This window comes from Micropterus salmoides, unplaced genomic scaffold (assembly GCF_014851395.1).
Source record: "Micropterus salmoides isolate LMB-PRFRI ecotype aquatic unplaced genomic scaffold, ASM1485139v1 Ms_hic_scaffold_1, whole genome shotgun sequence".
In the NCBI taxonomy this organism is placed as follows: Eukaryota; Metazoa; Chordata; class Actinopteri; order Centrarchiformes; family Centrarchidae; genus Micropterus; species Micropterus salmoides.
In genome coordinates this window covers 56,362,110-56,387,780 of record NW_024040040.1, presented here as the reverse complement: position 1 = coordinate 56,387,780, position 25,671 = coordinate 56,362,110, and the positions used below count along the sequence as shown (strand labels likewise).

At 51.2% G+C, this 25,671-nt stretch overlaps 1 protein-coding gene across 1 annotated transcript; it reads right to left on the bottom strand.

The window, feature by feature from the left end:
* Position 1: 1 nt before the first annotated feature.
* Positions 2 to 25,671, bottom strand: LOC119887711 (mucin-12-like; the record flags this gene model as incomplete). Its single annotated transcript, XM_038698377.1, has 18 exons — positions 25,625 to 25,671; positions 19,518 to 19,667; positions 19,237 to 19,476; positions 17,970 to 18,064; positions 16,906 to 17,443; positions 16,469 to 16,648; positions 16,335 to 16,357; positions 16,152 to 16,235; positions 15,884 to 15,993; positions 15,636 to 15,786; positions 14,464 to 14,635; positions 13,113 to 13,227; positions 12,865 to 13,028; positions 6,027 to 11,737; positions 5,764 to 5,919; positions 4,468 to 5,522; positions 2,314 to 2,421; positions 2 to 91 (listed from the first exon to the last, which is right to left on the bottom strand). Coding segments are annotated over exons 1-18 (9,189 nt in total), but the record flags the coding sequence as incomplete, so codon positions are not given.

The following is a 25,671-nucleotide window of genomic DNA, read 5'->3' as shown; positions in this document are numbered from 1 at the left end:
TCTTCAGCCGGCTCCTTCCTCTCCCTCCTCTTCCTCCTCCAAGACCTCCTCCTCTGGACCTCCTCCTTCCTGGAAACCCTGAACCACGACCCTGAGGGGGGAGGAAGAAAGAGGGGGTATGGAAAGGGAGAGGGAGGATGAGGTGTATCAAGTAGAGAAGGGGGAGAATGAAGAAATAAGAGGAGGAGCGAGGAGAGGTGGAGGAGGAAAAAACGGGGAGTAACATCAAACCATGACCTCACTGTGTTACTGACCGGGCGTACTTCACAAACATCACTGACAATGGCAGGGTTCCCTCACCGACCTGGCATTTAAGAACTTCCAGGTTTATTTCCCAGTCAAATGTAAGGACACTTCCTGTTCCGTCCGTCAGCCCAGATCGAGCTGCTACATTTTAATGTTTACTTGCGTTTACTTTAAATGTGTTCAAAAGGTTAAAAGTATTTTTCTCCAATCCACTAACTTTCCAGGCCTGTGGGAACCCTTTAATCAGGAGCCTCCCTGCGCTGCCACCAGAAATCAGCTCTCTACGGTTAAACTGGAGCCCGGCCATCAGACCCCGCCTTCACCCTCGATAAATCTAATAAACACTTTGCCCTGTAGTAAATCAGACCCTGCAGCGCTCTTCTTCAAGGTTAGGCCCTGCCCACCACACTCACACTGTAATAAGCAACGCACAGTGAGCAGCCGGTAAAACCCTTGACCTGACGTCAGATCTGCACCACCTTCACACCCCAGAGGGGTGGATGCACACAGACAGGCAGACTGGAAGTTAGGGTGCACTTGTTTTTCACATCGTTACATCCCAGAGGGGGTGGGGTGGGGTGAGTTAACACAGTTAGTAAGCTGATGGTTAGTTAGGGTGTGCTTCTTTACCACTCTCATGCTCCAGAGGGGGGAGTCCGGAGGACGGGGCTTAGGGCTGTCCCACCCTCCCTCCCCCCGTGGAATCCTGGGAGGACGAGGGGGGGCTCACCGCCCTGCGATTACTCCACCACGAACCCTGAGTCAGGGGGGAGGAAGAGGAGGAGGAGAGGAAGGCGGATGAGAGAAGAGGTGGGAGGAAGGGGGGACAAAATGCAGTAACATAAATGCAACAGCCACGAAACAAAAAGTCAAACTGAAAAAATTAATCAGGCAAGAAAACAAAGTCAAAAAGAGACGATGTTACTATGACAACATGCAACCAGTCAGGAGAGTCATATTGGGCGCTAAAGAGATCGTGATGCTAACAGAACGTTATGAACAAGCTGAAACCAATGCTAAGTGTACGTAGCAGCCTAGCTAGCTCGTATCTGATTGTCTGTGTCGCCTATCTGCTGTTAATGAGGAGGCGTTCATCAGAAAACTGCTTTACAAATACTTATACATATATTCTTTATTCTAGGATTCTATTCATTTCTAAGATTAATATGAAGCCCAAATCAGCGCGGACATAGAGCCACTGATCCAGAGATAATCCAGTTTTGATGAGGCTATAACACAAACATTCAAACAAACAGCTTCATGCAATGATGAGTGTGAACTCAACATGCTGCAGTAAAGAAAGAATGGATGCAGCATCAGTGAATGACAGGTGAGAAAGAAGAGGAAGACTAGTGTGTTGGTTCCCCTAACACACAGATCCTGAGGTGGCTGATGGAACAGAGGAAAGAGGACTGACGGACCTGAACCAGCTTTAACAAAATGTAATTCAAACAACTTCTTCGAATATATTTGACAAAGTAAAAAAAAAAAAATAAAAGATGCTTAAATCAATCTAAAGAAACACTCAGAAACTTTGTTGTCATTGATTTATGAGTTACTTCAAGCATTTTCTCAGTTCAGCTTGTTGCTCACAGTCTTGAGTGACGGGATAAACACGTTAAACAAGCTTCATTTGGACAGAAGAAATGATTAACGTGCGGAGCCAGAAACAAACCTGCAGACCAACTGGTTATGAAACAATCAATAGTTGCAGCCCTAGCTTGAGAAAGTGTCAATTGGCGGACTACAAGCCAGATCTCAGGTTCCTTAGAAAAGCATTCCCAAAATATCTAAAAATAACATAACGTCCAGACTTTGGAATTAGCTTTGTTTTCATTGGGACAAAGTCAGGCAGAAATATTCATCTGAACACTGACGACTACAGAAAGAGACGAGCTGTTTGACGATTGAACAATTAACCGATTAATAAAATTAGATCTATAAATAAATCCATGGTTAGTTTCAGTCCCGGTGCCGCTCATCTCCATCACATGTTGTAAGCTGGGGTTAAAGCCAGCAGGATGACAGCACAAAGGTTCAAACTCACACAGTCCAGAGGTCACCTACCTGTTTGACCCTGGCTCTGCCCGGGGAGAACTTCCTCTTAGAGATGGCTGGTTTCCCCATTCCGATTTTAGGGGTGAGGGGCAGCACAGTGGTGGGAAGTGCCTGTGGCTGGAAACAGAAAATATACAAGGAGAGGTCAGTCATAAGGACGAGATGGTCAGGAGGAGGAGAAAACAACGAGGAAACAGTCACTAGGAGGAAAAAACAAGGAAGAGACTGTCAGTAGGTGCAGAAAACAAGGAGGAAACTGTCACTAGGTGCAGAAATCAAGGAGAAACTGTGACTAGGTGCAGAAATCAAGGAGGAAACTGTCACTATTTAGAGAAAACAAGGAGGAAACTGTCACTATTTAGAGAAAACAAGGAGGGAACTGTCACTATTTAGAGAAAACAAGGAGGGAACTGTCACTATTTAGAGAAAACAAGGAGGAAACTGTCACTATTTAGAGAAAACAAGGAGGGAGCTGTCACTATTTAGAGAAAACAAGGAGGAAACTGTCACTATTTAGAGAAAACAAGGAGGGAACTGTCACTATTTAGAGAAAACAAGGAGGGAACTGTCACTATTTAGAGAAAACAAGGAGGAAACTGTCACTATTTAGAGAAAACAAGGAGGGAACTGTCACTATTTAGAGAAAACAAGGAGGGAGCTGTCACTATTTAGAGAAAACAAGGAGGAAACTGTCACTATTTAGAGAAAACAAGGAGGGAACTGTCACTATTTAGAGAAAACAAGGAGGGAACTGTCACTATTTAGAGAAAACAAGGAGGAAACTGTCACTATTTAGAGAAAACAAGGAGGAAACTGTCACTGTTTAGAGAAAACAAGGAGGGAACTGTCACTATTTAGAGAAAACAAGGAGGAAACTGTCACTATTTAGAGAAAACAAGGAGGAAACTGTCACTATTTAGAGAAAACAAGGAGGGAACTGTCACTATTTAGAGAAAACAAGGAGGGAACTGTCACTATTTAGAGAAAACAAGGAGGGAACTGTCACTATTTAGAGAAAACAAGGAGGGAACTGTCACTATTTAGAGAAAACAAGGAGGGAACTGTCACTATTTAGAGAAAACAAGGAGGGAACTGTCACTATTTAGAGAAAACAAGGAGGGAACTGTCACTATTTAGAGAAAACAAGGAGGGAACTGTCACTATTTAGAGAAAACAAGGAGGGAACTGTCACTATTTAGAGAAAACAAGGAGGGAACTGTCACTATTTAGAGAAAACAAGGAGGGAACTGTCACTATTTAGAGAAAACAAGGAGGGAACTGTCACTATTTAGAGAAAACAAGGAGGGAACTATCACTATTTAGAGAAATCAAGGAGGGAGCTGTCACTATTTAGAGAAAACAAGGAGGGAACTGTCACTAGGTGCAGAAATCAAGGAGGAAAGTGTCACTAGGTGCAGAAATCAAGGAGGAAACTGTCACTATTTAGAGAAAACAAGGAGGAAACTGTCACTTTTGGGAGAAAACAAGGAGGGAACTGTCACTGTTTAGAGAAAACAAGGAGGGAGCTGTCACTGTTTAGAGAAAACAAGGAGGGAACTGTCACTATTTAGAGAAAACAAGGAGGGAACTGTCACTGTTTAGAGAAAACAAGGAGGGAGCTGTCACTGTTTAGAGAAAACAAGGAGGGAACTGTCACTATTTAGAGAAAACAAGGAGGGAACTGTCACTATTTAGAGAAAACAAGGAGGGAACTATCACTATTTAGAGAAATCAAGGAGGGAGCTGTCACTATTTAGAGAAAACAAGGAGGGAACTGTCACTAGGTGCAGAAATCAAGGAGGAAAGTGTCACTAGGTGCAGAAATCAAGGAGGGAACTGTCACTATTTAGAGAAATCAAGGAGGGAACTGTCACTAGGTGGAGAAATCAAGGAGGGAACTGTCACTATTTAGAGAAATCAAGGAGGGAACTGTCACTAGGTGGAGAAATCAAGGAGGAAAGTGTCACTAGGTGCAGAAATCAAGGAGGGAACTGTCACTATTTAGAGAAAACAAGGAGGAAACTGTCACTATTTGGAGAAAACAAGGAGGAAACTGTCACTATTTGGAGAAAACAAGGAGGAAACTGTCACTATTTGGAGAAAACAAGGAGGAAACTGTCACTGGAAGGTAAAAGAAGGAGGAGACTTATTTACCAGATTTACCTTGGAGAGAGGTGGAGACTCTCTGGTAGCGGGGGAGGACCGGAGAGGAGGTGACAGCGGGGAGAGCGGAGGCGGGGTCATGGGAGCTCTGGTGGGGGAGGTCTCAGGGGAGGCCTCTGTGGAGAAGGGAGACTGCCTCAGACGGATGGCGAGGTCATCTGATGGCCTAGAGGAGCAGAGAGGAGGTCTGAGAGTCCGACCCTTTCCCCGGCGGGAGAAGGGAGGCGGGCTGTGGGAGGACAGGTGGAGGAGGGAGGGGGGAGGAGATGACGTCATCAGCTCCAACACCTCCATGTCTAAAGAGTGCTCCAGTTCCAGCCCTGGGCTCACTGGCTCCTCCTCCTCCACATCTGATTGTTCCTCCTGCTCGGTGCCCTCCCTCTCCTCCTCCACTTCCTCTTCATCCTTCACACCACTCGCTCTCATCTCCTCCTTCGCATCCTGCTTCTCCCTCATCGGCTGTTGTCCTGCAACCACCTTATGAGCAGCTGACCCGGCTGGTGATGTTTGTTCTGGCGTTTCAGGAGGTTCCTCCTCCTCCCTCTCTGAAGGCTCAGCTTGTGATTGGTGCTTATCTTTGGTGAGGTCTGTTGCTGTAGCAACAGGTTCAAATTGGCGCTGTGATTGGCTGTCATCTGCCAACGTCACATGACAGGAAAGCGTTCTGTCCTCTAGCTCAGACTTTGCTCCCGTCCCCGTCTCGGCTTCTCTTTGATTAGTAGGTTTCTCTTCCTGGGGGAGGTCCTCCAGATGAGGGGAGGGAGAAGGTGGAGTGTGGGGGGAACAGGAGGGGAGTAAGGCAGTCCTGTGAGGGGAGGAGGTGGGGGAGGCCTCCAGAGAGCCAGCTCTAGGAGGAGGAGATAGTGGTGAGGGGAGGGGGAAGGCAGGAGGTGAAGATGACGGAGAGGAAGAGGGCTGTTGGAGGGGTAAGGCAGAGTGTGTTGTGGTGGGTTGAGGGGAGGGAGAAGCTGGCTGCGGGAGGAGGGGAGAGGCAGAAGCAGCAGTGTGAGGAGGAGACTGATGGTCTTCATTCAGTACAGATCCAAGCTGGACTCCTACAGAGAGCGAGAGATCAGGATGAAAGGTTCAGATATGGACCACCATGGTTCGACTCAGAGTGACTCAGTAATCTCAGCTGAGGTAACCCGCCTCACCTGCACTAACCCTCACAGCCGAGGTACCCTGCCTCATCTGAACTAAACCTCCCAGTACTGAACTAAATACAAGTTTAGAACTAACTTAATAAAAAGGTATATAAGTTATCTTATCAGTTTGAGAGTCAACAGAGCTTCCTACCTGAGGAACAGTTGGAGCTGCTGTGCTGATCCTTCTTCTGATCCTGTTCTCCTACTTCGGGACTCTGCTTTGCCGTCTGATAAGGCTCCTCCACCTCCTCCTGCTGTGGAGCTGCTCTCTCCAAGTCTTCCTCCTCTTTCTCAGCCACGCTGACATCTAAAAGCAGATGAAGACGTTTATAAACTCATCAAACCAAGTGAGTTCCACAAACGATCTGGAGTCACAGTAACAACCACGATTATCAGTGTCTCCTAGATACTCACCCACAGTGGATGCAGACTCCCTCCTCTCTGTCTGTGTGCGTTGCTGGGGGATGGAAACAGAAAGGCTTCCAGGACCAGGACCACCATCAAGCTGCACAGGGCTAGTAGGACCAGGACTAGGGCTAGTTTCAGATTGCCCAGGGGTGGCAAGAACAGGGCTAACAGAACCGGGACCAGCCTCACACCTCATAGGGCTAGCAGGACCAGGACTGGGACTAACCTCTGGCTGCACAGGAGTAGCAGGACTGGGATTAGTCTCTAGCCGCACCAAGCTAGGGATAACCTGGGTATGACCTGATTGCAAGGGGTCGCAAACAGGACTAGCAACTGGGCTAGTGTGCACAGAGCCTGCTTGAGCATGTGGAGAATTAGGAGGGCTAACCTGTGAGGGGGCAGAGGGCGGTTCACTAGTGTGGCTTGTGCTAGGCATCGCAGTGTTATCCTGAGTGGGAGAAGAATGGTCAGGGCTAGCATGGCTCGGACTGGCCTGAGTGTAAGTGGCATCAACAGGAGTGACTGGTCTTTGATACAAGGGGCTTCCCGAGGCAGTGCTTCCAACAGCATACCCATCGTGGGTATAGAGAGGACTTGCTGGGCACTGGCTAACCTGACTCAGTCTAGCCTGAATGGGGCTAACAGCAGATGAGTCATCAGGTAGGGAACTGGCAGGTGTTGGGCTCGTCTGCCTAATACAGTCTGTATGTTTAACAAGACCAGAATCAAGCTGAACCACATCGGGAAGAACAGAGCTCTTAATTACAGAACTGACCTCCTCCTTCACATCAAGACTTGAGTTAGGCAAAGCGGGGCTCAGCCGTGCCACAGTAAGGCCATACCCGTTTCCAGTGTGAGGAGCTGGGCTAGAATGGGGGCTACCTGTGGGGCTACAATATGTTTCACTGGCCTGAGCTGGACTGTGAGGTGGACTAACACAAGTGACAGTAGCATGTGCAGGGCTGCTGTATGTCATGCTAGCTAATGAGGGACTCCGTCTTTGGACTGGGCCTGAGTGGGCAGTACTAGAAGTGCTTTGTATGTGAACAGGACTAGCTTGACCAGCAGGACTAGACCTAGGTGGACTGATGATGAAGCTAACGTCACTTACGCAAGCAGAGCAGGAACTTGTCTGGCCACAATGGCTCAGACTGTGGCTAACAGGGCTACTAGCTGGGCTAGTATCAGTCAGCCTACAGTGTGGAGGACTAAAGTTTGTTGTAGGCAGGGGGCTTGTCTGTACTGGCGAAGTCTGCAAAGGACTGCAGGTAGTTTGTACATGTGAGGAACTTGACTGACCAGGATGTGTGGGACTTTGGCTTGTGTCAGTCTGTGCGAGCTCTGCAACACCACCAACAGACGGACTAATCCCATCTTGAGCATGCATGGAGCCCATCAGACTGTAGCCACTGTTAGCTTGTGTGATGACTGGCCTAGCATGAGTTGGGCTAGTATGTACTGGATTGTCCGGAGTGGAGATAGGATGACTCGGACAAGTTTCTGACTGATCGCGATTAGAGTGGTCGACAGCTAGCTCCATCTCCTCTTCCTGACAGGAGATGGGGTGGATGGGTGTAGCCAGTACTGCTGATAGGCTAGCTGGTTGTGTTGAGGATGTAACAGGTGGCGCCATGCAGTCAATTGGTTGCTCAGAGTAGCTAGCTCGAAGCGTTACAGGGCTAGCTGGTTGTGTTAAGGGGCTAGTCTCTGCAGCTTGAGGACTGACATGAGAAGCGCTATTCTGCTGTGGTACTGGACTAGCACAAGCCTGAAGAGAGCTGACAGGGTTAGTAGGCATTTGACTGCCATGTTTGGGACTAGCACTAGCTGAGCTATTTTGGATATGTATGGGGCTGGCTTTACCTTCAATAGCTTCTGTGAAGCTTGATGGGCATTCACAAGAAGGACTCTGATGAATGTGGCTTGCTGGGGGAGGAATTTCCTCCGTTTCATCAGCACAAGGCAAGCAAGTCAGGCTACAGTGTTCCAGTGAAGTGCTAATGTGAACAAGGCTTTCTGGTGTGGGCATGGCATGGACATGAAAGGGGCTAGAATGGTCCGGGTTAAGCGCACTACTCTGAACAGGACCAAGCTGGTTTGGGAATTTGCCATCCGGTGGCATTGCAGACAGGTCAGAAGTGTGGCTAAGAGGGATAGGGCTACTTTCCGGTGTTTGGCCATCAACGTTAAGACTCTGCATAGGGCTGTGCTCTGAAGACTTCAGCTCTGTGGTACCAGTTTGGTTGGATTCCTTTTTTGACTGTGTATCATGCAAAGAAGGAAGTAGGCTAAGCTGTGAAGGCCTAACAGGTTGTAAAGAGTGGGCCTGTACTGGGCTTGCAGGTTGTGACAGACTACACTGCGTGGCTCTGTGTGGGGCCAGTGCTGGGCTACATGGAGCTGAAATGGGCCTCTTTGAGGCGTGTCTTCTTGTTGGATGGGTAGACCTACAGAAGACAAGTGAGTGGTCCTGGTCCAGTGTAGAAATGTCCTGTGCAACCCCACATTGCAGCTGTGCAGGGCTGCTTGATCCAGGACTCTTATGGTCCAGTGTAGGTTCAGCATTCTGTGTTAGAGTCTGTGGATGTGATGTGCCGACTTGTGCAGGACTATGTCTTTGTGGGGGACTGTGCTGAATCTGTGTGATGATGTTCAAAGGACTACATGGTTTCTCAAGCTGCGTCTGTGAAGTGTTGCCCTTAGCAAGACAATGTGGTGGAGGGCATTGTGGTGGCTCACCAGGCCCTGGCTGAACCCGAATAGGACTAAGTCCTGCTTGGTGTGGGCTGTTTGGAGAATGTGCATGGCTACAAGGCATAGGACTACCCTGCATTGTATTCTGCTCAGACTCTGTGGACATGAGCTGATGCTCTGTGGAATTCTGTGTGGGGCTTGAAGAGGTGTAAGTGAGCGGTCGAGGACTATGCTGAGCCTGCGTGGAAGTCACATAGATAGGGCTTTTTTGCAGCTCAGCCGGACCAGCAGGGCATGGTATAGGATCAACAATAAGTGACACAGGGCTTTCCCGGAGCTCTGCATCATCAGGGTTAGATGGCGAAGGACGTCCTTGGAGCTCTGTGGGTTCAGTGTGAGATGGCGCTTGACTTTCTTGAAGCTCTGTTGGATCAGGGTGAGATGGCGCAGGGCTTTCTTGGAGCTCAGTGGGTTCAAGGTTAGATGGCGCGGGGCTTTCTTGGAGCTCAGTGGGTTCAAGGTTAGATGGCGCAGGGCTTTCTTGGAGCTCAGTGGGTTCAAGGTTAGATGGCGCAGGGCTTTCTTGGAGCTCTTCTGAATCAGGGTGAGATGGCGCAGGGCTTTCTTGGAGCTCTTCTGAATCAGGGTGAGACGGCGCAGGGCTATGTTGGAGCTCTTCTGAATCAGGGTGAGACGGCGCAGGGCTTTCTTGGAGCTCAGTGGGTTCAGGGGGAGACGGCGCAGGACTATGTTGGAGCTCAGTGGGTTCAGGGGGAGACGGCGCAGGACTATGTTGGAGCTCAGTGGGTTCAGGGGGAGACGGCGCAGGACTATGTTGGAGCTCTGTTGGATCAGGGGGAGACGGCGCAGGACTATGTTGGAGCTCTGTTGGATCAGGGTGAGACGGCGCAGGACTATGTTGGAGCTCTGTTGGATCAGGGTGAGACGGCGCAGGACTATGTTGGAGCTCTGTTGGATCAGGGTGAGACGCCGCAGGACTATGTTGGAGCTCTGTTGGATCAGGGTGAGACGCCGCAGGACTATGTTGCAGCTCTGTTGGATCAGGGTGAGACGCCGCAGGACTATGTTGGAGCTCTGTTGGATCAGGGTGAGACGCCGCAGGACTATGTTGGAGCTCTGTTGGATCAGGGTGAGACGGCGCAGGACTATGTTGGAGCTCTGTTGGATCAGGGTGAGACGCCGCAGGACTATGTTGGAGCTCTGTTGGATCAGGGTGAGACGCCGCAGGACTATGTTGGAGCTCAGTGGGTTCAAGGTTAGATGATGCAGGACTTTGTTGGAGCTCAGTGGGTTCAAGGTTAGATGATGCAGGACTTTGTTGGAGCTGTGTTGGATCAGGGTGAGATGGGGCAGGGCTTTGTAGGAGATCAGTGGGTTCAGGGTTAGATGGCGGAGGACTTTGTTGGAGCTCTGTTGGATCAGGGCGAGACGCCGCAGGACTATGTTGGAGCTCAGTGGGTTCAAGGTTAGATGATGCAGGACTTTGTTGGAGCTCTGTTGGATCAGGGTGAGATGGGGCAGGGCTTTGTTGGATATCAGTGGGTTCAGGGTTAGATGGCGGAGGACTTTGTTGGAGCTCTGTTGGATCAGGGCGAGACGCCGCAGGACTATGTTGGAGTTCAGTGGGTTCAGGGCGAGATGGCGCAGGACTATGTTGGAGCTCAGTGGGTTCAGGGCGAGACAGCGCAGGACTATGTTGGAGCTCAGTGGGTTCAGGGCGAGATGGCGCAGGACTATGTTGGAGCTCTGTTGGATCGGGGCGAGACGGCGCAGGACTATGTTGAAGCTCTGTTGGATCGGGGTGAGACGCCGCAGGACTATGTTGGAGTTCTGTTGGATCGGGGTGAGACGCCGCAGGACTATGTTGGAGCTCTGTTGGATCGGGGTGAGACGCCGCAGGACTATGTTGGAGCTCAGTGGGTTCAAGGTGAGATGGCGCAGGGCTATGTTGGAGCTTAGTGGGTTCAAGGTGAGATGGCGCAGGACTATGTTGGAGCTCTGTGGTTTCAGGGTGAGATGGAACAGGACTATGTTGGAGCTCAGTGGGTTCCGTGTGAGATGGGGCAGGGCTTTGTTGGAGCTGTGTGAGTTCCGGGTGTGATGGGGCAGGGCTATGTTGGAGCTCTGTGGGTTCAGGTTGAGATGGGGCAGGGCTATGTTGGAGCTCTGCGGGCTGAGGGTCAGAAGGGGCAGGGCTATGTTGGAGCTCTGTGGGTTCAGGTTGAGATGGGGCAGGGATATGTTGGAGCTCTGCGGGCTGAGGGTCAGATGGGCCAGGGCTATGTTGGAGCTCTGTGGGTTCAGGTTGAGATGGGGCAGGGCCATGTCGGAGCTCTGCGGGTTCAGGTTGAGATGGGGCAGGGCCATGTTGGAGCTCTGCGGGTTCAGGTTGAGATGGGGCAGGGCCATGTTGGAGCTCTGCGGGTTCAGGTTGAGATGGGGCAGGGCTATGTTGGAGCTCTGTGGATTGAGGGTCAGATGGGGCAGGGCTATGTTGGAGCTCTGTGGGTTCAGAGTGAGATGAGGCAGGACTGTGTTTGACCTGTGCAGGTACAGGGTGAGATAGCGCAGGACTTCGTTGGAGCTCTGTCGATTCATGGTGAGACGGCGCTGGACTGTATTGGAGTTCTGTGGGTTCAGGATGAGATGGTGCAGGACTATGTTGGAGCTCTGTGGATTCATGGTGAGATGGCGCAGGACGACTATGTTGGAGTTCAGTGGGTTCAGGGTGAGATGGCGTAAGACTTTGCTGCGATTGCATACAGAGGGTCTTGGTAGTACTCTGTGGTGGCTCTGAACAGATGTCACTTGGAATCGGTGGTTGTGAAATGCTAACAGGTGCTAACTGCGTGGGACTGATGGGCGATGCCGGGGTAGGAGTGTGAGAGATTGGAGTGTGTGGGATTAGCTCCTCCTCCTGAGGCCTGCAGGTGGAGCAGACGTAATCTTCAGACCCCGCCCTGCCCTCCCCAGCCTGGACAATACACTCTTTATGGACACACCTGTAACACAACAAAAAAAACATGTATGTTTGCTGAGTTTCAATCATTCTTAGGAGGAAGTTCAGCCTGCAGAACAGAAATTATGGGCGAAAGCATGAAACTGAGCCCCAGTCTGCCGGTAACCCTCACAGTAAAAGCCACATCAGGCCTTTTCAGGCTTTTAATGTGAAGTAGCTAAAGGAAGTGTTTTTTTAACCTTTAGTTAACCCGGGAAAATCCCCATTGAGATAAAATCTCTTTTCAAGGGCGCCCTGGCCAAGAAAGGAAAAGGACAGCAAGTTTAACAGTACAGACATAAAACAGCAGTACAAACTAGAATCAAAATATTTACCCTTTTACCTTTATACAAACACAGCAGTCGCAACCCACTATCAAACCAGTACATTAAGACTTCATGAGCAGTTAAAATCCATCAATATAATGTCTGCTTATTCAAAAACAGTTACATTTATCTTTAAAAACCTCTGTAAATCAAGGATTTGAACTTCCCAAGAGGTACCAGTACCTCCAGCCAAGGGTCCTTTGCAAGGAGTTCCAAGTTAATGGTGCACTGTAGTCACCCTGGAAAGTTTTAAGAGCAGCAGCCTGCTGGACCAGGTATGATGACTACTGACCGCAAAGCTGAGGAGGCTATTAATGTAACGCGGTAATTTGCAAATGAGTGCCTTATAAATAAAGATACACAAATGTAGATGTCTCCGCATAGCTAATGATGGCCAATCCACCATATCATATAATCTGCAGTGATGGGTGCGCGATTTAGCAAGTGTAATAAAATGCAACGCTGCATGGTATGCAGAATCAAGATCCTTTAACAATGATGAAGCTGTAGTTTTCCAATATCATTTACGAAAATGGTGAATAAAACTGGAGCCAAGATCGAGCCCCGGGGGACACACCGCTGGAGATCTCAAGGGGTTTAGACATGTGATTGTCGATACAGACACTGAGCTCTATCAGTGAGAGTTTCTAAACCAGTTCCCAACCTCTTTACTAAAACCCACATTTGGATCGCAGTAAGTCATGATCGACTGAGTCAAATACCTTAGATAAATCAACAAACTATTTTCATTTGATTTCATTTTTAACTTTGCAAGATAAGCTCTAGATGTAATGTGTGTGTGTACCTAAAGCAGCAGATACAAGTCAGATAGTCCTGTGGTGTGTAGAGATCAGGGGCATGGTCACAGAGAGGGCAGGGCAGGGCCGGGTCACACGACTCGCACAGAAACGGGTGATTGGCCCACTGGCCTGATGACCTCACACCACAGCGGCGGCAGGTTCTGCAGTTCTGCAGGAGAGAGAGGGAGGTTTTAAAACACACACACCCCCCCTCATATACCGGACAGGTTTGTCCACAGTGTGTGTTTGTCACCTTGCAGCTCCAGCTGGTGCTCGGTGTGTGATCCAGAGGTGGTGTGAGACAGTGTGTGTGGTAGGCTTTATCACAGCGTTCACACACCAGCAACACGCCGTCATCTCCTCGCAGCCTTACGCACACACAGAGGAGAGAGAGGACAGCGGGGTGAGTGCACTTCAACAACAAAGCTGGTCAGATTGTCAAACGCCGTCTGAAACCTCCACGTTTCAACGCTGCATGTCTTCCAGGAGAAATTGTCTGCTCCGTTATCTCCCTCCTCTCTATTCAGCCCGCCTTTCAATGTGGTCGAACAGAAGTGAACACTGTTGCCTCCAGACGTGGTCTGACGCCACCTGGTTTCAGCTTTATCACACAAACACAGTCATCTATGTTTTCACTCTATCCCGACATCAGATGCACAGAGACAAACAGCAGGAAGCAGAGGGTCGTGTTTCCTTCCTTCCTGCAGACACTTTTGCCACCTGATGGCTGTTGGAGATTGGTTTGATGCCGTTTCATGTCAGCTATCTAGAAAACATCACATTATACTGAAGCTACATCAACTGGAGGCTGAGCAGCTGCTTATTTTTACCTCCAACAGTTACAGAACATGAGGCAAAATGCGGCTGCTAGACTGCTGCCTGGTACAAGGAAGAGGGACCACATCTCTTCACTGGGTACCAGTCAAATACAGAGTGGATTTTAAGGTTCTTTTTATTGTTTTTAAGGCCGGGCACAGATCGTCATCCCAGCTCCTTTTAGCTATTCAACACGCTCGCCTGATAAAGGCTGATCGTGCTTTTTCGTAGTAAAGCACCCAAGGTTGTGGAACAAACCTCCCATTTTCATTAGATCATCCCTAACCACTGAGACCTTCAAGTCACGTCTTAAAACGTATTTTTATTTGTTGGCGTCGAGTCAATCTAGGGACGTCCATCATCAACTGTCCTGGTCGCTTCATATTTCTATTTGTTGCTGCCTGCTTCATCACTGTCGTATGTTTTACTATATGCTCCTTTTTATTCTTTTCTTCTTGTTGTTTTAATTGTATAACTGTGCACAGCACTTTATTCAGCAGGGAAATATCTGCTGCTAATTGCTGCCCCATTTTCACCAGCTAGCTGCTAACTGTGTCTGGAAACACTGAGACTAACCCAGAAACATGAGAGAAAATGTACTCAGCGTTTCCACTAGGATCTTTAATACGGGGGGGGGTAGACCACCAGAAACTACTAGTGTCAGAGCGGGCGTGTTATGGACACGTGGCGGCGTCGTGACACATTATTTTTGCCTAAAAGTTGGTCTGACCGAGGCGACTCTGAGAGCAGACGATCCATCAGTCAGAGAAACAAGCTGTCTGTCGTACCTGCAGCTCTGACACACTCGACACTCAGGACACTGCCAGCCGGTCCTGCACAGGGCCGAGGGCGTCAGGGGGGGGTCCAGGCAGCTGCCGTGATAACAGTTACCGCAGCAACAGCACATCAACACGCCGCTGACGTCACCGCTGCCCGAACACAAGACGCATTGTGAGGACACTGCGGAGAGAGAGAGCGAGTGAAGTGTGTTTCCAAACAAACTCAACACACCGGCCAGAAAAACATATCACCATAACAACAAGTGTGTACCTGCGTGCGTGTGTGTCCCTGCGTGAGTGTCCCTGCGTGCATGAGTGTGTGTCCCTGCGTGAGTGTCCCTGCGTGCATGAGTGTGTGTCCCTGCGTGCATGAGTGTGTGTCCCTGCGTGAGTGTCCCTGCGTGCATGAGTGTGTGTCCCTGCGTGAGTGTCCCTGCGTGAGTGTACGGACCTGCGTGCGTGAGTGTCCCTGCGTGAGTGTACGGACCTGCGTGCGTGAGTGTGCGTACCTGCGTGAGTGTCCCTGCGTGAGTGTACGTACCTGCGTGCGCATCCCTGTGTGCGTGAGTGTCCCTGCGTGCGTGAGTGTACGTACCTGCTTGAGTGTCCCTGCGTGAGTGTACGTACCTGCTTGAGTGTCCCTGCGTGAGTGTACGTACCTGCTTGAGTGTCCCTGCGTGAGTGTACGTACCTGCGTGCGCGTCCCTGTGTGCGTGAGTGTCCCTGCGTGAGTGTACGGACCTGCGTGCGTGAGTGTGCGTACCTGCGTGAGTGTCCCTGCGTGAGTGTACGTACCTGCGTGCGCATCCCTGTGTGCGTGAGTGTCCCTGCGTGCGTGAGTGTACGTACCTGCTTGAGTGTCCCTGCGTGAGTGTACGTACCTGCGTGCGCGTCCCTGTGTGCGTGAGTGTCCCTGCGTGCGTGAGTGTACGTACCTGCGTGCGTGAGTGTGCGTACCTGCGTGCGTGAGTGTGCGTACCTGCGTGCGTGAGTGTGCGTACCTGCGTGCGTGAGTGTGCGTACCTGCGTGCATGAGTATGCGTACCTGCGTGCGTGAGTATGCGTACCTGCGTGAGTGTGCGTACCTGTGTGCGTGCGTGTGTACCTGCGTGCATGCGTTTGCGTACCTGCGTGCGTGCGCGTACCTGCGTGCGCGTGCGTACCTGCGTGACTGTGCGTACCTGCGTGAGTGTGTCTTGTACACAGTGTGCGTCTCTGCTTCCAGTCCTGGTGAGCTCCGGCCGCGGCGGCGCAGGGGAAGTGGTAGCTCCGCCCACAGTTCGTCTCCTGGCAGCGCAGCGACGCTCCGAGCCGGCGGCAGAATGCACACACCTGCACAGGTAAAAGAGAGAGGGGGGCGGGGCTTAGCGACATCGTACTCCTCCTGAAAATGAACAGCAGCGACCAATCAGATGACACACAAACCCACCTGCGTGCTTCCTGAGTCGATGGCTTTGTCCACGTAGAGCAGCGATTGGCCCTCGCCACGACACACCCCTTCTGACCAGGCGGCACACTGCAGGTGGGCGCAGCACTGACCTGCACACAGAGAGAGAGACAGAGACAGAGAGAGAGAGACAGAGACAGAGAGAGAGAGAGAGAGAGACACAGAGAGAGAGACAGAGACAGAGGGGGGGGGTTACCTGATGAAACTTTACTCAGCAGGTAAACGAACAGACGGAGCTGCCGAGACGAACCTGTGGGGTCAAACAGCGACTGGACGTCGATGTCGTGTGGAAGGCCGATGGGTCCGAGCTGCTGCACAAACTCTGAGGAAGACTCTGAAAGGTCAGGAGACAGGTGATCAGCAGGCGATCGACAGACGATCGACACGTGATCAGTATTATGTATTTTCTGGAAGGAGGATGGAGAGTACTCACCACTCTGCTCTGGACTGCTGCACCTGCACACACACATACACACACACACACACACACTCGATTAATTGATCGCATTAACACAATAAAACTTGAGTGTACTGAAAACGTAAACAGGAAGTGAGGTCAGTACTCACGCGGGCGGGGCCAGGTCGCCGCGGTAGCAGTGGTCGTGGCAGTCGTTGTCTCGGTCAGGGGAGGCGCGGCGGTTGAGAATGTGAAGCGGGATGTAGCCCGGCGTCGGGCCGAACACCACCAGGCGGCCCTGGCCAAGGGGGGGCTCGTCGCCACGGTAACAGAAGGCACACTGCTTCAGACTGCAAGAGACGGCGAGGACAGAGAGACTTTAGGCGGACGCAGTGACCCTCGTCAGGTGAGGATCAATACAGATTATTATTAATTAGTTTGGTGTATCAGACTGTCATTGCTGCAGGTTTTACCCTGAGCCTAAACCCGGTTCTAGCCTGGACCTTAAACCCCCTCACGCTCTGTCTCACCGCTGCTTGGTGTGTCCCAGGCTGGCGGTCGGCGAGGCCCCCGAGTCCTCCGACAGACAGCGCTGGAACAGGGGGACAGAGAGTCCTCGTCCTCCAGTCGGGGACGGGGGGAGATCGGAGGACTGGAGCAGGGGCTCATGGTGGGACTGCGCTCCATGGGACTGGCCCCGCCCCCATCTGTCTCCATAGGAACCGTGCTAGGACTGCGGTCTACCTCCATGGGCGCGGGGCTGTGGCTCGGACTGGGCCGGTCCTCCTCCACAGGATCAGGAGCAGGTCTGGGGCTGGAGGCGAGGCTGTGGACCGGGCTACGTTCAGGGGACGGGGCGGGGGAGGGGGGCTGACTGACCCGAGGTTCTTCCCCAGGACTGGAAGTTGGTCCTGGGCTGGAGGCGGCGAGCGGGGCAGCAGGAGCAGGGCCGGTTCTGTCCTCCTCCTCAGCACTGGGAGCTGGTTCTGGGCAGGATTCTGGGACCGTAGGGTCAGGGTCCGGCTTAGGTTGCGGGCTGAGCGGGTCCTGGCTGGGTTCTGGATTTGTGTTTGTGGATTTTCTCCTGGAGGTGGACCGGCGGCGTCCCGTTGTCTTCTCCTTGACCTCCTTCGCCTCTGCGGACGCTACATGACACAAAACCACAGAGCAAAGTTAACTAGAAACCCAGACCACAAGAGACGAGGTCCAATCAGAGGATCCAGGACCTTAAATAATGGTGCACTACACGTTCCAGCAGGAGCGTAACTTTAACTGGGTTCCCTATAACCCTCGTGCAGTAACGTGTTGCACGTGCAGGTTCAGCTGACACCTCGGCACAGATCGGTCTTCACACTCGCCTCGTAATCTTCTCTGTTCGCACGTCTGTATTTTTAGACGTGTCTGTGAGCGAGACGGTCCACATGCTAATGATCGCCGTGCACGCGCACCAACGCGACCACGTGACACTTAAACTCTCACACAGCAATGGTTACATCCAGTCACAGTTCACTGCAGCCCTGCTTTGTCCCGTCAGACCGCCTGATCCCGGACCTTTGTGGTTCAGGACTTCCTGCTCTGCTGCGTTTACTCAGGAACATTTAAATAAAGTTCTGATGGTTTGAATAAAGTTCAGACAGACTGACGATGTCGTCAGGACGAACCCCTCCGTACCTGCACGCTCTCCACCGGTCTTCTGGGGGGGTTTGGTCTCCGCGGCGTCCGTGCTCTCTTCGTCCTCTACCTGGGCTCGGCCTCGACTCCGCCCCCTGCACACAGAAACACACAGCGGGTCAGGTGCAAATTCAAACTCAAATTTCAGATACGTCCCCGCTCTCCTTTATATTTTACACGCTTCTTTATCTGCAAACGTTCTGCTGTTGTTCTTTTAATAAGTACTTACACACTACAGAGAGCCGCCTGCAGAGTTACAAGCAGCTTCCCTGAGAGGAAGCCTCCCTCACACAGGAAGACCCGGATCAGTCACACCGCTACTGGAGGGGGGTCGCCAGACGCCCCACGACACGACATCATGGCCATTTTAAACTTTTTTCAAACTTTAAATTGTGTCTCCAGAGGAAAACTCTTCTCTAGTGGACTGAAAAAGACTTGGCGTCCGTGTATAAATACTGTATTAATGAAATATCGTGATCCTAACTGAGCAGATCCACTGGAGGGTTTAGCTCAAGGGCTGAAAGAGGAGGGAGAGCGCCGTGTACGCCGCACACCCAGCTTTTATCCTGCCGCCGCGGGGGGACAAGCTCGCTTCTCTGACCTTCGGGCCGAGCCTGTCGTGCGTACGTTAAGATCTGAAGAAAGATGTGATGAGCTTTAAGCAGCACGTACACGACGGAGCTGAACGCCGCTCTCTCTCCCTCACATTCTCTCGTCCCTTGAAGGAGGAGGAGAGCCGCACGTTTGAGTCTGGCTTCTGCGGAGCTTTATCGCTCCTCGCCGCTCCAGACCGATACACGCCGTGTTCACCTGCATGCGTCACCTGAAGACAGCTGAGGAGCTGCTGATGTCACCTGACCAAGTGTTCAGGTCACCATGATGACATCACAGCAGAGAGAGAGAGACAGAGAGCAGCAGGAGGTAAAACCTGGAGCAGACTCAGTCCAGTTCACTTCCCCTCCTCCTCGCTGCGCACTACCCAGCATGCAACTTAACCACTTCCTCTGCAACACGTCTCCTTCACCACAACACACACACACACACACACACACACACACACACAGCGCTGCATTTGAAAGTTGGAAATTCCAGCTCTGAAACAGCAAAAGAGTGCGACTGCAGCTGCGGCGCCACATTAGGCCACGCCCACTAACACACCTGAACACAATCGTCTTTCCTGTTGGTTTCTGCACTCGCCTTGTGGTGTGTGTGTGTGTCACATGGTGTCACGGCGTCACCAGGAGCACATCGCGGCGCTCTGACTTACTTCTTCCTTGATTTTGGAGGTGGCGGCGGAGGAGGAGCAGGCGGCGGCGGAGGTGGAGGGGTGGGAGGCGCAGAACGGCCGCTGCTCCCATCTTTCCGAGGTCTCCCACGAGGCCGCCTCTCGGGGGCGGGGCTAGTAGCGGCGGCGGCTTTGGCCAGCTGAGCGCTGCGCCCGGCGCGTGTGACGGGAGGCGGCGGTCCTCTGTCCCGAGGCTCCGGAGACTGAGCCTCAGATGGCATTCTGGGTAGAAACAGAGACAGAGAGAGAGACATGATTATTACATCACAGCTTCCTGACGCCACAGCTGAACAGGTGTGATGGAGGCGTGTCGCCATCGTCCAGTTACATCTCTCACGGCCGCCTTCAGGAGCGGCGTGCACGTGTTGTCAGCCTTTAGACGGCGAGGACTTCCTGTTTCCTCCCTCAGCAGACTGAACACGACCACAACCAGACGTGTGAAGATGTCACGTGGACTCAGAGGGACCGTCACACCACCTGACTGTTAGGCATCATCACTTCCTGTCCTCGCTCGCCGTCTTGTTGTTGTTATTTAATTAAGACAAAGGTCAGTTGTGGGTATAGCGCCACCTGGAGGACACAGGAAGTGTCTGAAGACCTGGACCCGCCGGTTCAGTCCTGATGAATCAGACTCACATGTGAACAGAGACCCTCTACAGGAAGTGGTCTTGTTCTCTCCGCTCCTGCCTTAACTTCCTGTTTTACTCCTACGCTTAATGGCAGGCGTTCTGACCCGGTCGGTTCCTTCACTCGAGACACGGCGGATCTGAGAAGAACCGGAGAACCCACAGCTCTAGTGCCCTCCGAGACCGTAGGAGTTTACTGGCCAACAACCACCCTGAGAACAGATCCGCATCAGCACTAGAGCCGGACCCTGAGACCCAGCTGGAGCTCAGAGTCCACTACAGTCCAGTAAAGTAGACTGGAGCCGGACCCTGAGACCCAGCTGGAGCTCAGAGTCCACTACAGTCCAGTAAAGTAGACTGGAGCCGGACCCTGAGACCCAGCTGGAGCTCAGAGTCCACTACAGTCCAGTAAAGTAGACTGGAGCCGGACCCTGAGACCCAGCTGGAGCTCAGAGTCCACTACAGTCCAGTAAAGTAGACTGGAGCCGGACCCTGAGACCCAGCTGGAGCTCAGAGTCCACTACAGTCCAGTAAAGTAGACTGGAGCCGGACCCTGAGACCCAGCTGGAGCTCAGAGTCCACTACAGTCCAGTAAAGTAGACTGGAGCCGGACCCTGAGACCCAGCTGGAGCTCAGAGTCCAACAGAGTCCAGTAAAGTAGACTGGAGCCGGACCCTGAGACCCAGCTGGAGCTCAGAGTCCACTACAGTCCAGTAAAGTAGACTGGAGCCGGACCCTGAGACCCAGCTGGAGCTCAGAGTCCAACAGAGTCCAGTAAAGTAGACTGGAGCCGGACCCTGAGACCCAGCTGGAGCTCAGAGTCCACTACAGTCCAGTAAAGTAGACTGGAGCCGGACCCTGAGACCCAGCTGGAGCTCAGAGTCCACTACAGTCCAGTAAAGTAGACTGGAGCCGGACCCTGAGACCCAGCTGGAGCTCAGAGTCCAACAGAGTCCAGTAAAGTAGACTGGAGCCGGACCCTGAGACCCAGCTGGAGCTCAGAGTCCACTACAGTCCAGTAAAGTAGACTGGAGCCGGACCCTGAGACCCAGCTGGAGCTCAGAGTCCACTACAGTCCAGTAAAGTAGACTGGAGCCGGACCCTGAGACCCAGCTGGAGCTCAGAGTCCACTACAGTCCAGTAAAGTAGACTGGAGCACACTGACAACATGTCAATCATTATGACTGTGGGCTCCTGCAGCCAATCACAGCTCACACAGACAAAGTGACCTCCGTCCCTGTAGAGCGCTCCCTGTCCCGTTCGTCTCCTCCTAAAACTGGACAACAGTTAAATGATCAGAGCGGCTGCTGCGTCACGTGCAGCGTGTCCCCCAGGGGCCAGGAGGCGGGAACACCTGGTGTTCAGGCTGTCAGACAGGAGACGACGACGAAGACGAGGATGATGAAGGTATTAAACCCAGACACTGAGGGAGCCACTGCAGAGCCCAGACACAGCACACAGGTAACCCGAGTCCAGGTCCAGGTCCAGAGGAGCTCCTGTCACCAAACTACGGTGGCTGAGAGAACTCAACACAAGCAAACACCACTAACCGTCCAACCACCGGAGGTCAGATCGTTACTGTTAGTATTACAGTCACACAGCTAGCGTTAGCATTAGCCGTTCAGCAGGTGCACCAGGTCCCACTGGGTCCCACTGGGTCTAACTTCTGTCACCTCCTCCTATAAAAACATGTGGAGGAAACAAACAGCAGGTGCAGCGTGACGGCTAGCACACAGTTAGCTTAGCACAGCACCATACAAACATGTACACATAAACATATCAGGTCAGCGGTGCGTGCTCAGGATGCGAGAGCTAACATGCTAATGGACCATCTGTCAGAGCAGTTGGACCGGGATCCGTCCGATGATCCACCTTTACCTGGCTGTTGTCATCACAGCGCGTGCACACACGCTTCACCTGGCGGCGCAGCGGCTCGGGTGTCAGGTGTGCGAAGCGGTGGCTCCGTAAATCACACCGAACCGCGGAGCAGCTAGCCGTTAGCCGTTAGCTTCCCTCGGACCGCCCAGTTGACTGATCACTTCTCTGTTAGCATTAGCATTAGCTGGCTAGGCTAGCTGTTAGCGCCGAACCAGAACCGAGTGCAGCCCGGCTCCTCCGCGCGCGTATTCACGGTGTGTTTCGGTGCTCACACCTGGCGCCAGGTGTGAGCAGGGAGCTGCAGACAGGAGGAGAAGGAGGAGGAGGAGGAGGAGGAGAAGCGTCTTACTGATTTGATGCGGTTCTCTTTTTCCTCTCCAGCTTTCCAGACAACTTCAAACCGAGATCAGTTCTTAAATCCAGCAGCGAACTTCTCCGGGAGACCGCGTCCGGGTCACAGAGTCCGGCATGGTACCGGGTCCAGACGGAACATCCCTTTAATCGCGGAAGGAAGAGAAAAACACGGTTTTTGCGCTGAAAAACTGGCGACAAATTAAAGTTGAAGCGGTCGCTCCGTCATGGAGGCCATGTTTGGGAGCGACCGAAGCACCGCCTGTCAGCGCCAGCAGGAGAAGTAGGTCCCACTGAACATGGACCACTGTCCCGGACCAGAACCGTGGACCGGGTCGAGCTTGTGGATAGAGGTGGCGCGCACCGGGAGCAAGACTTTAAGACGTGTAGGGGTCTCCGGGTCCGCCTCAGTCCGGGTCCGTTTGTTTGTGTTGTGTAAAAAGTGTTTCTGACCCCGCGGAGGGATCCGGTGGAGGGGCTGCTCCGGTGAAGCGGTCTCTGTCATCAGACCTGAAGTCCCGGACCGGATACGCGACCAGGATCCGGACTGCTAATCAATACAAATATAATTAAATAAAACAGTCTGTGATCAATACGCACCCCTTTTTATTAAACACGTGATTATTGTTTATTAGGCATTTATGATCTCTTATTTTGAAATGTAACACCGGAACTGTAAATCACATAAACACAACGACTAATCAGATGATTGGCTGGCCCACCCGAACGTGTGTTTTCTAATGTGAGTGTTTATGTCTGTAGAACCTCCTTAATGTGACTAGAACAACCTCAGAACCGCTCAGTCACCCAAGATCCCTAGAACCTCAGGCCACTAGAACCACCTAAAGGACCTCTAGAACCTCCTTGATTACCAACAGAACCACCTAAAGTCACAATTTTCACTGACTACGAGAACCTCTAAAGGACCACTAGAACCACATATAGGACCACAACCACCTAAATGGCCTCTAGAACATCCTTAATGACCACTAGAACCACCGTAAGAATCAGAACCTTTATGACCACTAGAACCTCCTCGGTGACCACTAGAACCACTGTATGACCGCCACATAGAGGAACTCTACAATAATCAATAACCTAAGGGATCCTTAGAACATCTTCAAAAAGCACTAACACCCAACCACCTAAAGGGCCTCAAGATCCCACCTTAATAACCACTAATACCACCGTAAGAATCAGAACCTTTATGATCACTTTAACCTCCTCAGGGGTCACTAGAACCACCCAATCTCATAAATTATCTCTAGAACCTCCTTCATTACCAATAGAACCAATTAAAGAGACTCTACAATTTTCACTGACCACAAGAACCTCTCAAGGACCCCTGGAACCTCCCCAGTGACCACTAGAACCACATATAGGACCACAACCGCCTAAATGACCGCTAGAACTTCCTGTGTGACTACTAGAACCTCCTCAGTGGTCACTTGAACCACATATAGGACCACAACCACCTAAAAGACCACTAGAACCTCCTTAATGACCACTAGAACCATATATAGGACCACAACTGTCTAAATGACCACTAGAACCTCCTCAGTGACTACTAGGACCATATATAGGACCCAAACTATCTAAATGACCACTAGAACCTCCTTACTGACCACTAGAACCATATACAGGACCACAACTATCTAAATGACCACTAGAACCTCCTCAGTGACCACTAGAACCATATAGGACCACAACCATCTAAATGACCACTAGAACCTCCTTAATGACCACTAGAGCCCCTAAGTGAAAACATCAACCACCTAAATGGCCTCTAGAACCTCCTGTATGACCAGTAGAACCACCCAACATCATAAATGATCTCTAGAACCTCCTTCATTACCAAAAGAACCACCTATAGAAAATCTCCAATTTTCACTGACCACAAGAACCTCTCAAGGACCCCTGGAACCTCCCCAGTGACCACTAGAACCACATATAGGACCACAACCGCCTAAATGACCGCTAGAACTTCCTGTGTGACTACTAGAACCTCCTCAGTGGTCACTTGAACCACATATAGGACCACAACCACCTAAAAGACCACTAGAACCTCCTTAATGACCACTAGAACCATATATAGGACCACAACTGTCTAAATGACCACTAGAACCTCCTCAGTGACTACTAGGACCATATATAGGACCCAAACTATCTAAATGACCACTAGAACCTCCTTAATGACCACTAGAACCATATATAGGACCACAACTGTCTAAATGACCACTAGAACCTCCTCAGTGACTACTAGGACCATATATAGGACCCAAACTATCTAAATGACCACTAGAACCTCCTTACTGACCACTAGAACCATATACAGGACCACAACTATCTAAATGACCACTAGAACCTCCTTAATGACCACTAGAGCCCCTAAGTGAAAACATCAACCACCTAAATGGCCTCTAGAACCTCCTGTATGACCAGTAGAACCACCCAACATCATAAATGATCTCTAGAACCTCCTTGATTACCAAAAGAACCACCTATAGAAAATCTCCAATTTTCACTGACCACAAGAACCTCTCAAGGACCCCTGGAACCTCCTTGAACTGTTATTTTGAAATGTAACGCCGGTACTGTAAATCACCAATCAAGTGATTGGCCGGCCCACCTGCCCGTCTACCTGTGCACACGATGAACATGTGTTTGGGGGGGTTTAAACTGAAAGCTGTCAGCTGGCTCATCTGAAGCTTCCTCCTCCCCTCGTCTCCTCGATGACTCCTTCCTGCTGCCTGATGTACATGCAGGCTCTCGCCCCACAGAGTGGACGACAGGTTAACTGTCAATAATCATTAAGCAATAACTGACATGATCGTTGAATAAACGAGGTGATTCCTCTCATTTCACCTGTTCTACGTTCCACCTTAAATCAATGTAAGCTTCTTTTTCTAACCACGGTAACGTCAGCTCTGAACTCGCACACTGGACGATGTGACGGGGGGACAGGCCAGCCCTCAGGGACTCCCCGGGAACGCCTCAAAGTCTGAGTGTGGGCCGCTGTCCCCCTGAACCTGAGCCTTAAACTGACCTCCTGGAGAGTGATAGGCTGAAACACACTGCACACTTTTATGGGTTTGGGACTTTTTCTTTATTATTATTCACGGAGCGACGGCCTTGCTGGCTCTCGCCCCACAGAGCGGCGAGAGGTAGCTGTCAGCAGGGTTCTTGCACCATTTTTAAAGTCGCGTTCAATGCTTTTTAAAACCTTTTCAAGACCTCAACAAATATAATTTACATGCAAACAACGCGGACATCAGCATAGCCCTACAAGTAGCCGCTGCATACCGCTGGAGCATTTTAGAAAATATGACCCGCAGCCAGACATCAACCTCTGCAGCTATCGTAAACCTAATATTAACGGCGGGGTCTCACATCGTCTAATACTGTTAATCTGACAAATACACGCTCATTAGACGTTTATGGTAGGAAAGTAAAAGCAACATCAACAAATTTAATACCTACAGCAAATTCAGGGTACATTTAAGACCATTTCTGACCTTTTGAGACTCTGTAAGGAGCCGTGGGAACCCCGGTCAATAACCAT